Genomic DNA, 12450 nt, shown 5'->3' on the forward strand with positions numbered 1-12450 from the left:
TACCATCCACTTGCAGCGTAGACCCAATCAGGCGACAACACGTATGGCGGGAAAGCCGAGCAGCAGTTATCACGCGCGCGTGGTCTCCACTCTCCTGATACCAGATGAAACGGCGTGCCTGACATTGTGACGACGTGCTTGTCACAGTGCCAGTTGTCACATCCGCCGTACCTTTCTCACCAACCCGTCATAAGATTCTTTTTTTTTTTTCAAAAACTCAAAGGAATGAAGGCCCGCGAATGAACTCTATCTTATAGAAGAAGTCTAATAGCCGTGCCACATAAAACAAAAATCAAAGCAAGGCGTGCGCTTAAGGTTAAGACCAAACCTTAAAGCGCCCACATAGCGATATGTAGCGCATTAAGGTATAAATCTTTCTAGTCCAGAGCTCCAACCACTCGCATACGCGCATGGAAGAAGCACTGGACTAGGGGACTTGATAGGGTATGGTCCCGAATCATGCGCGGATATGAGCAACGCCAACCATAGGTCGCGCGCAAGAGCCATACCCAAATCAAATGTATATTACACTTAAGTAATTTTTCAGTAGCTTGGCGCAAGCCTAGCCCGCACAAGGCATAGTACAACAGTACAATGGACAAGAGCTGGTAGCCAATCAGCATGCGCCAGGTTCTGCCAAGTCGATACCGACGACAGCCATTCGTGGAGGAGATAAAAGGTACAAAAGGACAAAGACATGTAGCCAATCACGTCATGCTTTCCACTGCTCCACGATCTCCACCAAGGGCAGCCAACATACTCGACATGAAGTACAACTGTCAGGCCACGTGGTACCAATTATCGTGCGCCAACAACTGCTCTCATCTGCAAGCACTACCTGTCTTGTCGGAGGAGACAAAACATATATTCTTTGATGGCGACGTCGGGCCCAAGGCCCAACAGCCCATTTCCTTCTTCACACTCCTCGGCTATAAATAGTGGACTTCACGTTCAGGTTTAAGCATCGCCTCTCTTGCTCTCTCACTAAATACACACACTTATTATCCTCAAAAGGAGTTCTTATTCTCAAGCCGGAGGATGGTTACAAGGAGAACCCACACTTCCCTCATTGTAATGAATTCACCGGTGTTTTTTTTTGTTGGATCGATCGAAAATAATCAAGCTGTTTGTCAAGGAGAGAATTGAGATTAACCCTCGTTGACCAGCAGGGCCGTCTTTGAGGGAGTGCGGGGTGGGCGACGGCCCAGGGCCTAGTCTTCCCGAGGGCCTGGATACATATTTTTATTAAAATTTTATTATATATATACTGAATGAATGAATAAACTAATAAGAATACCGTAAATGAGTGAAATGATATAAATAAAACAAGCTTTCTTATATGACTCCAGCCCAAATCCAACATAACATGTTGTGAGCCTCAACCACATAAACAATCATATCATTTGATCCATGACAAAAAGCAATTCTATTATATGCATTAAATCTATTATAAATTACAAATTTTCTTCTGAACTTGATATGATTAAATTATAGCTTATTATTATTATTTTTTTAAATGTTACTTCTTAATATTTGATGTTTTTTTAAATAGCTAGTTGAACCTATATAAGAGACATTTCCATATCTATACATAATATTTGTTTTGTCTTTGGGTTCATAACAATTATTGTCGCATTATAGTCTATAGACTTTTTACACATAAGTTATTGGCGTTATATTCTAGGGGCCCGATTTTTTTCTCGCCCCGGGCCCAAAAATTTTTCAAGAATTTCGAAGACGGCCCTGTTGACCAGACAAATCACATAAGCCTAACCTTGTTTTAACTTGGTGTTTCTTCAAATATACACTATATTATATTATGTTGATTTATTTGTGACTTGTGTCTTAAACTAATGAGCTCACCAGCTTTTTTTATTTTTTTGAATGGCTAATTTCTTTAATCCTTATCGTCTGTGGGACTTGAACCCAAGACCTTCCCTTCTCAACCTAGGTGTTTTAAAGGGTTTGTCTTTACCAATGGACCACCACCCCATTGGTGCTCACCAGCTTTTACTTGACGTTATTTGAGCATGTATTTCAAGTAACCAAAATTTAGGAAAACATGTGGTGATGCATTGGAGATTGATTGAGGAGTCCAAACTAAATCTCTTAGCAGATGCGACTGCTTGATGCGAGCAATCCCTACCAATGCTGCGACTACACAGTAGGAAGTTCCTTTTGCTTGTTCCCATTGAGATTCAACTCGTCACGAAATGAATATGACAATTTTTGTTTAACTTATAAATTCATATTAATTAAATTTATTGTGATTACTATAAATCAAATATGGATTTTTGATATCTATTGGGGGGTATAAAATGGAAATAAATTTTCATTTTTAGAAAGTGAAATTTGAGATCACACACAAGAACAAAACCTATTCATAACTCTCTACTCACTCCACGCCATTATTCATAACTCCTTTTCTGCGAATACCAAAAGACCTGGTGTTACGTTGGGTGTGAGAGCCATCTTCGACAACACACATATTATTTTGGTTATTGTACCTTAGGAGATAGACGTGTTCGTCTAAGAGGAGACACATAATGAGTCTCAAGGCACCTGTTTTGAACATGAATTCTCAACTACCGCTAACGGATTAATTTGTTTGAGTTTGCAATCAAGAGCAAAGCCGAAGACACCACTCGTTGAAGACATTGGTTTGTCAAGAGTTAAATGCCATTCTAGTCCCTGTGGTTTGGGTCATTTTGCCAGTTTAGTCCAAAGGTTTGAAACATTGTCATTTTAGTCTAAATAGATTGAAACATTGCCATGTGCACTGAGTTAACTTCATCCATTTTTCTGTTAACGAGAAGGGCAATTCGGTCATTTTATATGGCCGAATTGCCCTTCTAGTTAATAGAATTATATAAAAAATGACCGAATTGCTTTTCTAGTTAACAGAAAAATTGGATGAAGTTAACGGCCAGTGGACTAAAATGGCAACGTTTGAAATTATTTGAACTACCAACTATTTCGATGTAAATTTTTCTCCTATATTTTCCATAAAAAGTCATTTAATAAATAATCTTAATTTCATCCAAAAAAAAAATGACAATATTTCAAACATTTGGACTAAACTGACAAATGACCCAGACCGCAGGGACTAAAATGACATTTAACTCTTTGAATCAATTTAGCATTCATGTAACTTTTATTTACATTTCAAATTTCTTGTAACTCGTTTTGTTAACGATATAATATTTCCCTACTTATTATCCACACAAATAACGGTTATCGTTGTTGTATCGTTATTGCTATTGGTATATCTAGGATCAGGTGAACATCAGTACTTTAGATTAGCTTGTGTTTGATGTAATGTAACGTAATATTATCACAATTTCAAGAAACAAACAATTTGATCAAGAACACAAATCAAATTCGAAAGTTTAAATTAATGATTACCCGTAATAAACAATTGTATTTTGATTACAATCTCTATTCTTAAATAATATCGACATGGTCTTCGGAGTCTAGGAATACACGAGTTAATACATTCTTGCATACCAGTGAGGCTTTGAGTAGCTTCAAACCCTGCAACACACATTTAGTACAATTATATACTGAGCAATGCAAAGAAAAATAGGAGCATGGGAAGATGAATATCTAGCAATTCTTACCTCTTCCATTCCAAACTGAACTTCCTTTTCTTCAAGTACACAAACATCTTTGATGCTCAATTTGTTGAGCAAAGTTATGGTAGAAATGGTGGACATGGGTTTCACAACTAGATCATCCATAACCATATAAGTCACCACCCCTTTCACAAAACCAACTTCCTCTACCGCGGCCTTAGTCGCCTCGGTAGAGACATAGGCCACCTCATACGACATACCATTTCGACAGTTAGGACACCCAGCCTTTGGGTCATCCGTGACATATGCACAATTGCGGACACACTTATATAATTTTCTGTTGGTGGGGAGTTCTTTTGGAATTGAAAGCAGATCGTGACCAGGAACATTAGTTGATGATTTTGGGTTCAAAACCTTGTCTTTGGTCTTGTTTTGAAGTATATACATGTCGTTTAGGTTCTCGATGCTCTGATAAAGGTCCCCCAGGCTTCCCGACAAGGGCTCTTTTGCAAAGAGTTTTGTGATCGCACCGATTGGTAACGTGAGTATGTAAAAAAGGAAGTCAACAAAGTCTTTGTTGACTTCAGCAAACACGATTTTGCGATCGCGTTTGTTGACCAAAAGCTTTAAGCTTATCGTGGTATTTGTCATTGTTAAAGCCTAAAGGTGTCGTTGGTTTGTTTACAAATCGACTTTTAGATGATGAAGTATGCTATTGCGAAGTTAGTTGTGAATATATATTGAGCGTGTTTTAATACAGAACCAATAAACAAATGAAAAAAGAAAATATATTGTTCTTTTCTTTCATTCGCATAACTCCATTTGTGTCAAGAATATATACTTTTCTTTTCGATTTTTTACACATTATAAAACTATGTAAACAATGTATACTTCTCTTTTCAGTTTTTTGCTTATCATAAAACCATGTAGGTCGGAGCAGGACTTTGAGTTAATGAATTATATATACATAGGGAAAGGTTCAAATGAAAACCATTAGTTATTATGAAAACTTGAAAACTAATTAAAAAAGCCAAAAGAACATACCAAATTTTTTTTTTGCATACCATTTTTCGCCACTTTTTATATACAAAAAAATTTCAAAAAAAAAAAAATATTTTTTTTTTTGTATGTGTACTACACATGTGTACTACAATTTTTTTTTTGAAATTTTTTTTATATAAAAAAACCTGCGATTTTTATAAAAAAAATTGAATTTATTTTTTTGTGTGTTTTTTAGGCCTTTTTTAGTTAGTTTTCGAGTTTTCACAATAAAAGTGGTTTTCATTTGAACCATCCCCTATAAATATATATATATATATATATATATATATATATATATATATATATATATATATATATATATAGCGTAAGGTTCATGCGAGAACCTCCTTTATTGCGAGAACCGCGAGAACCAATGTGAACACAACCTAAAATAGCTAAAAAAACCTAACCCCCCCTCCAAAAAAAAAAAACTAACCCCCCCCCCCTCAAGCTAAATGCTAAAAACTAAAACACCAAAAAAACCTAACCCCCCCCCCCCAAAAAAAAAAAAAAAAAAAAAAAAAACCTAAACCCCCCACCCCAAGCTAAAATACAAAAAACTAAACCCCAAAAAAACCTAAAATTTTTTTTTAGCTAAAATCGCTGCTTTTAGTAGCAAAAAAAAAATTTTTTTGGCTACTAAAAGTAGCGATTTTTTATAAAAAAATTAAAATTTTTTTTTGTGTGTTTTTTAGCTATTTTTATGTATTTTTGGTTGTGTTCACATTGGTTCTCGCAATAAAGGGTGGTTCCTAACGGATCTTTGTCCTATATATATATATAGGGGAAGGTTTAAATGTGAACGCTAAATATTGTGAGAACCGTGAGAACAAATGAAAAAACCGCAAGAACTTGGTAAAAAACAATTCAAATTCAAATTTTTTTTCTACACTTATCATTATTATTCGAATACAATGTTAAAAATTTAATTTACATGTTTAAATTTACGTGAATTCGTGAATAAAGAAAATTTACACATGTGTAAGTTTGTCATTTACACATGTGTAAATCTGTTATATTTACATATGTGTAAAAAAATCCAAAAAAAGTGATTTTCAAAGGAGAAATGAATTATTTGATGTTGTAAATTCTTTTTTTGATGTTTTATCTTAATTACAATGAGGTTTGTATTAAAAAAAATTGGTTTTGGTTGGTTTTTTCATTCGTACTCACGGTTCTCGCAATATTTAGCGTTATCAAGATAACCCTCCCCTATATATATATAAACGGGATCAAGAGAAAACTCCCTAAAGTGTGAGAACGGTGAGAACGTATCCTGGGCCAACATGTGGCGCGCGATATAATTAGGGCGTATGGGCTTTTTTGTCATTTTATCTTCCGCTTTTCCAATTCCGCTTTTCACAATATTGATTTATTTTTGGGGTTTAAGATTTTTTTGGCGTTAACCAAATTCAATAATTAATGATGTTTTAATGGTTTCATTGTATTAACATTTTGGCGTTTATGGCGATTTTCAAATCGTATGCCATTGAAACCCCAAGGGGTCAGAATATCTCTCTGAATGACGTTTTTCAAGGCGTTTTAGACAAGATGGCCCATTGTTCTATTATTTTTTATATACATTGTGGTGTTTGTGGTATCTTGGCTTTTTACAATTATAAAATTATATTACAACCACAGGGAAAAAAATAGAAGCGAAAAAAATAAATTAAAAATCCTAATCGGATCTCTCTTCACATTTTTCACTGTGATCAGTCTCTCTCTTCTTTAATACTACAAGAACTGTCAACAAATATATGGCGTTTTATGTAAAACTTAAAAAACCCATCGGTTTGATCATTTTGCCTGCTCGTCTGTTGAAGTGGTTTTTTGTGGATGTTTGGGGACATAGATCTATGACGTGTGGGTGGGTTTTTCGCTTTTTCTTCATCTTGATTTTCATCTTTATAATCATCCCACTCTTCAGTGTCACTGATCTCTTCTCCTCATCCAAGCCTTCTTCAAGAACAAAGAACACAAAATGACATACGATTGTCATCAGTATCTTTTTCTTGAATATTTCTCCATCTCATGCAGCAACATCTTACTGAGTTACTCCCCTCACCTAACAATCCATTCAGTGAAACTTCACGAAGAACAATACTGAATATCCAAGAAAGCATATTAGCAATCTTTGATTCTTTTAATTTTTTGGCGTTTTTACAGTGAGTGGTATTTAGTAGTATTGGTGTTTATTTTTTTGGTTTGATTAAATGGAAGTTGCTGAGAGGTATCATTTTATAGGATGTCTTTTTGGCGCGCAGGTTAGGCGGTGCATTATTATAATAAAGTATTCGTCGTTTCAGTTACTGTTTGTAATTATTGTTTTTGATAAGCTTTTATCTCTGAAGTCTGTAACACGTCCCATCTTTCAAGTTGGGCGTTTTAAATTCTAATATAATAAATTTTCCGTCTCTTCAGTTTTACTGTTTTGTAGTTACCCTTTTCAAGTTTGGTTTTTTTTTTTTTTTATTTTGGGTTTCTTATAATACTTGTCCAAGGTAATTTTATTATAGTTTGGTAGTTTTTGGGGTCTTTTTATGGCATGGTGGCGTTTTGACAAGCATTTTGGCTATGTGGCGTTTTTATTATATATGGCGTTGTTATTATATAACAATCAACTGAAAAAGAAAATTAATATATATATATATATATATATATAAACAATTGATCTTCCAAATCTTCACTGTCACCAGTCTCTTTTATTCTTTTTTAATCATCTTAACTGGCTATTTCGACTTTCGTATGATTCATTTTGTTTTTGTTTTTTTTTTTGCTTTTGAAGTAGTTTTTTAATCATCTTAACTGGCTGTTTCAACTTTCGTAACGGGTCTCACCCGGTTGGCGGCCCTTCAACGCGTCCACGACGCTCGTGGCAAGGGCTAGCTCTTCCTCGTGCGTCCAAGAGGCCATCGATCAAGTGTTTGTGGGTAGCGGTTCGTGTAGGTGACTTGGGTTGGGGTAGCGATGGGGAAAACCGGTGGGGTTGGGGGTTATATAGCGATGTGGACAGTTGGGGTGGGTGAACCGTTTGGCTTGGCCAACGGTTATGTCACACCCCCAAAATCCCCATGCGGAGTATCACCGCTTGGAGGCGTGACATGATCAGGATCCAGTCACCAATCATATTGAACAATGTATTTAAATAGATAAAATCCAACCACGCAATATAATTGGTGTTCAAAAACTAGTTAACCAAGTTCAAATTAAACAGCGGAAGCATAAGAGGTAAAACCAAAACATAAGTTCAATAAGTTCATAAAGTTTAAATGTTTAGAACGGGACATAACAGTCCATATCCCACAACGACCTCCTCCTCGTGCAAGCTCCATAAGCATCTAACGACCTGCAAAGCATGTAGTAACAAGTCAACAACAAAGTTGAGTGAGTTCACAGTTGGTTGTCCATTTTAGAGTTGTTTCCAAAACAGTAGTTTAAGCTTAACCAGCTATCCAGCCGTGGGGGTTACCCCATAGTTCGAAAACGTTTATTAGTTAACCCATTTTTACTTTGGCCGTTTCAGCCGTGGGGGCTACCCCATGTTCATAATCCCTGGCTATCCAGCCCAGCACTCTGTCCGTGGGGGCTACCCCATTTTTAAACTACTAGACTCGTTACCATATCGACTACTAACGAAAAATAAGTTGTGCCCTAGCATCGGTGTCTATCATCACTGACGTGCCATAGTCCATTAGTACACGCCCGTTCGAACGGCACGGTGTGAGGTTTGTTAAACCTAATAGCGCTATTAACTAATGACCCGCTTGCCATTGGCCTCAGCGATTGAGTCGATATAAAATGAGGGACTTCGTTGATAGAGTTCTAGTCTAGTAAATCTAAATCCGTCCCAACAGGACAAGGAATCCCTATTCCTTAACCCATTCCCATTCCCTCTGGGAGTTACCATGCTTTGTAGAAAAGCGTGAACTCACCTTGGTTTGCTCGGTTAGATAAGTTACTCTAATAATCAGGAATCAAGCATGTCCTAACATGGTACAGATAACAATCAGTTTCACGTGCAGGCATAATACGTATCCTACGTACGGTTTATCTACTCATTACTTCTATCACATAGCAAGCACTCATGTTAACATTTCACGCCCATATAAACATCCCATCTATACCCATTCAAAAGCAAACATACGATATTGCACACAACACTTTCATTGACATATAACACGTTAGATCATTCTCAGATAACGTACCCGACATTTAGACGCGCAAATTGCTACTTATGTCGTTTCAGCTTTAACATTCAAATCTGGGCTGTTTTCGGGAATTTAATAAAATAGTTAACTTGCTCCAAAAATTCCAAAAGTTTACAAAATGTTTTAAACAATCCAAATATTTTATAAAAAATCATTTACCGGACTGCAATCAGATTCGTCACTTTCTGACTGCAGTCCACGGAAAAATTCATTTAAAATTCATTGTAAGTCCAATTGACGAAATTCCAGTTGGAGGATTACAACGACATCAGTGGTCATCTACAGTACAAATTTCGTGAGCTAATTCTACACAGATTTCAAGTTATGATGAAAAACATAACACACATTTTCTGCAGTAAAAACGCAGCTTTTGCTGCTGTACAAAACGGACCTTTAAAAATAGTAAACGGCCTCAAAAAAATATGATTCCAATGCCATTTGATTCTTTTTTCGAAAATACATAATTTAGACTTCAGAAAATCAATTTTTCGATTTATAACGGTCCGTTTACAGCCAACTGAAGTTGGCTGTAAATGTTACTCAGCATGTTGTTTATCGCTTAAATGCCACTAAAATACGCACATATGATCACAACACCTTCTACCAAGTTCCATATGATGAACAACATCATATTATCAGGAAATCAACAATCAAGTGCCATGCATGTATAGATTTCATCATATATCATCTTTATGCTTCAAGATTTAAGTGCAAGTCTTTTAGTGTTTTAGTTATTTCAACATACTACATCTCTTAACCATAAAAGTAGAAGTAAACAAGGGTTAATCAAGAACTTACAACTAGCTTTAAGCTAGGAAAGAACACAAGGGAAAAAGATGATGAAAATGATGAATGAATGCAAGTGATGAAAGCTCCTTGATGATCCACAAGCTTCAAGCTCCAAGAATCACCTTCTAACACTTGAATTAGGCTTGGAAATGGTTGTATGGTGGTGGTGGTGGCACACACAAGGGCCGAGAGGGAGAGAGGGAGGTTGAGGGAGTGGTGTTTGAATGGTGAATGAGGAAGGTGATGATATTCATGGTGCTTTCAAGATCTTCATATCTTTTAAGATCTTACCATATCTAAATAATATCATGTGCAATCTAAGCAATATCTTTTGTAATCTATGAGATCAAGTAAGATCTTGGATGGGGGCCACATGACCATTCACCACATGGGGGGGGGGGTTATTTGTAAATTTTTGATGATAGGTAGGTTACTAGGATATCAAGGGAAATCTATGCAATATCTAAAAAAAATCAAGTAAGATCTTATGGGATTTAGTGAGATCTTCCAAATATTGATGTGGGGCCATGCCATGTGACCGAAAATATAAAGGGGAGGGGTCCAACTGTAAATTTTAATGGTAAGTAGGTAACTAGTGGAAGTTAAGTGTTATGTCTAGTGTTATGTGTGTATGAAATATTATATAGTGTGTTGGGGTATTCGGGAACCATAACTAGTCCAAAAATAATACAATAATGTTTCTAACAATATTTTGGTGTTCCGGGTAATGTCCGGTTAGATACCGGTTTGTTAAAGTGCTAAGTTGTTCCGTATAGTGTCTTTTATGTAACTTATGTAACACTTTTAATTCCCAACACTTAAGAAAAACATTCAGGACCATTTAGTCAATTTTTTGCACAATCAATAAGCATAATTTAATATTAATTAATCGTACGGATACATATAATTATGAGGGTTGTCACATTCTCCCCCTGTTAAGAAAATTTCGCCCCGAAATTTAGCACGTGGTCACTAAGGAAGCTAGTTAAGTTGCGTGGTTTCCTGGTTTTCCTGGGGTGTCACATCATCCCCCCGTTTGTTTGGAATTTCGTCCCGAAATTCCGTAGTAGCTTCAGCCTCAGTAGTGGTTGCACTTTTCTCAAACAACTGGGGATACTTGAGTTTCATTTGGTCTTCTCGTTCCCAGGTATAATCTGGGCCACGACGGGAGTTCCAATGAACTCGAACAAGAGGTATTCTGGTACGCTTAAGAACCTTAACATCTCGATCAGTAATCTCTACTGGTTCCTCGACGAATCGCAGTTGATCGTCGATAGTGAGCTCCTTGAGAGGAACTATGAGGGTCTCATCTGACAGACACTTCTTCAGATTCGACACATGGAATACGTTGTGAACTCCGCTGAGTTCTGGCGGTAGATTCAGCTTGTAGGCCACCTTACCAATTTTCTCAATGATTTCGAACCGTCCGACATAGTGCGGATAGAGTTTGCCTCGTTTGCAAAAACGAACTACAGCTTTCCAAGGTGAGACTTTAAGTAGCACTCGATCCCCAACCTGGAACTCGAGTGGTTTCCTTCGCTTATCAACATAGCTTTTCTGACGGTCACGAGCTGCCGCCATTCGTTGTCGTATCTGAGCAATCCTCTCGATTGTATCTACTACAAGTTCTGGGCCAGTGATTTGACTGTCGCCAACCTCTGCCCAACAAAGAGGTGATCGGCACTTCCGTCCTTACAATGCTTCGAACGGAGCGGCCTGGATACTGGTGTGGTAGCTGTTATTATACGAAAATTCTACTAGAGGTAGATGTCGCTCCCAGCCGTTACCAAATCAATCACACATGCCCTAAGCATGTCTTCAAGGGTTTGAATGGTACGTTCAGACTGTCCATCCGTCTGTGGATGATAAGCGGTGCTCATATCTAAGCGTGAGCCAAAAGACTTATGCATAGCTTGCCACAATTCAGATGTAAAACGTGAGTTACGATCAGAAATGATGGAGGTTGGCACTCCGTGCCTTGATACTACTTCCTTTAGGTAGACGTCTGCTAAAGTAGAAAACTTGTCGGTTTCCTTGATAGCCGAGAAGTGTGCAGACTTAGTCAATCGATCCACTATCACCCAAATAGTGTCATTTCCGCGTTGAGATCTAGGCAGGCCAGTAACGAAATCCATGGAAGTTTGCTCCCATTTCCATGTCGGGATCTCTGGTTGTTGGAGTAGGCCTGATGGTTGGTATTCGACCTTGACCCTGGCACAAGTCAAGCATTTGATGACGTAGGTTGCTATGTTAGCTTTCATGCTAGGCCACCAGTATGTAGTCTTGAGATCGTGGTACATCTTATCCGAACCAGGATGTACCGAATAACGAGACTTGTGCGCTTCATCCATCACAAGCTCGCGTAAGTTTCCGTAAAGTGGCACCCAGATGCGCCCGTTTACATAGTAGGAGCTGTCTTCCTTTTGTTCTATCCGTTTCCTTGATCCTCGTAGGGACTCAACCCTGATGTTCTCTGCTTTCAATGCTTCGACCGGAGCATCTCGTATCTAGGCAGGAAGACTAGATTGGATGGTAAGTTGTAACGCTCGCACACGTTTAGGTGTAGTATCCTTTCGACTGAGGGCGTCGGCCACAACATTGGCTTTGCCCGGATGGTACTTGATCGCACATTCGTAATCATTCAAGAGCTCGACCCATCGACGTTGCCGCATGTTTAACTCCTTTTGCTTGAAGATATGCTCGAGACTCCTGTGATCGGTGTAAATGGTGCACTTGGTACCGTACAGGTAATGTCTCCATATCTTAAGTGCGAAAACAACTGCTCCCAATTCCAAGTCGTGCGTCGTGTAGTTCTTTTCGTGAACTTTAAGTTGGCG

General features: G+C 37.7%; 1 protein-coding gene across 1 annotated transcript; it reads right to left on the bottom strand.

Moving 5' to 3' along the window:
• Window positions 1–3316: 3316 nt before the first annotated feature.
• Window positions 3317–4293, bottom strand: LOC110872542. Its single transcript, XM_022121353.2, has 2 exons — window positions 3621–4293; window positions 3317–3534 (listed from the first exon to the last, which is right to left on the bottom strand). The coding sequence occupies exons 1-2, from the start codon at window positions 4224–4226 to the stop codon at window positions 3445–3447; spliced, it is 696 nt and encodes a 231-aa protein (XP_021977045.1). The 5' UTR covers window positions 4227–4293; the 3' UTR covers window positions 3317–3444.
• Between the last annotated feature and the right edge of the window lie 8157 nt (window positions 4294–12450).

This window comes from Helianthus annuus, chromosome 8 (genome assembly GCF_002127325.2).
Source record: "Helianthus annuus cultivar XRQ/B chromosome 8, HanXRQr2.0-SUNRISE, whole genome shotgun sequence".
NCBI lineage: Eukaryota > Viridiplantae > Streptophyta > Magnoliopsida > Asterales > Asteraceae > Helianthus > Helianthus annuus.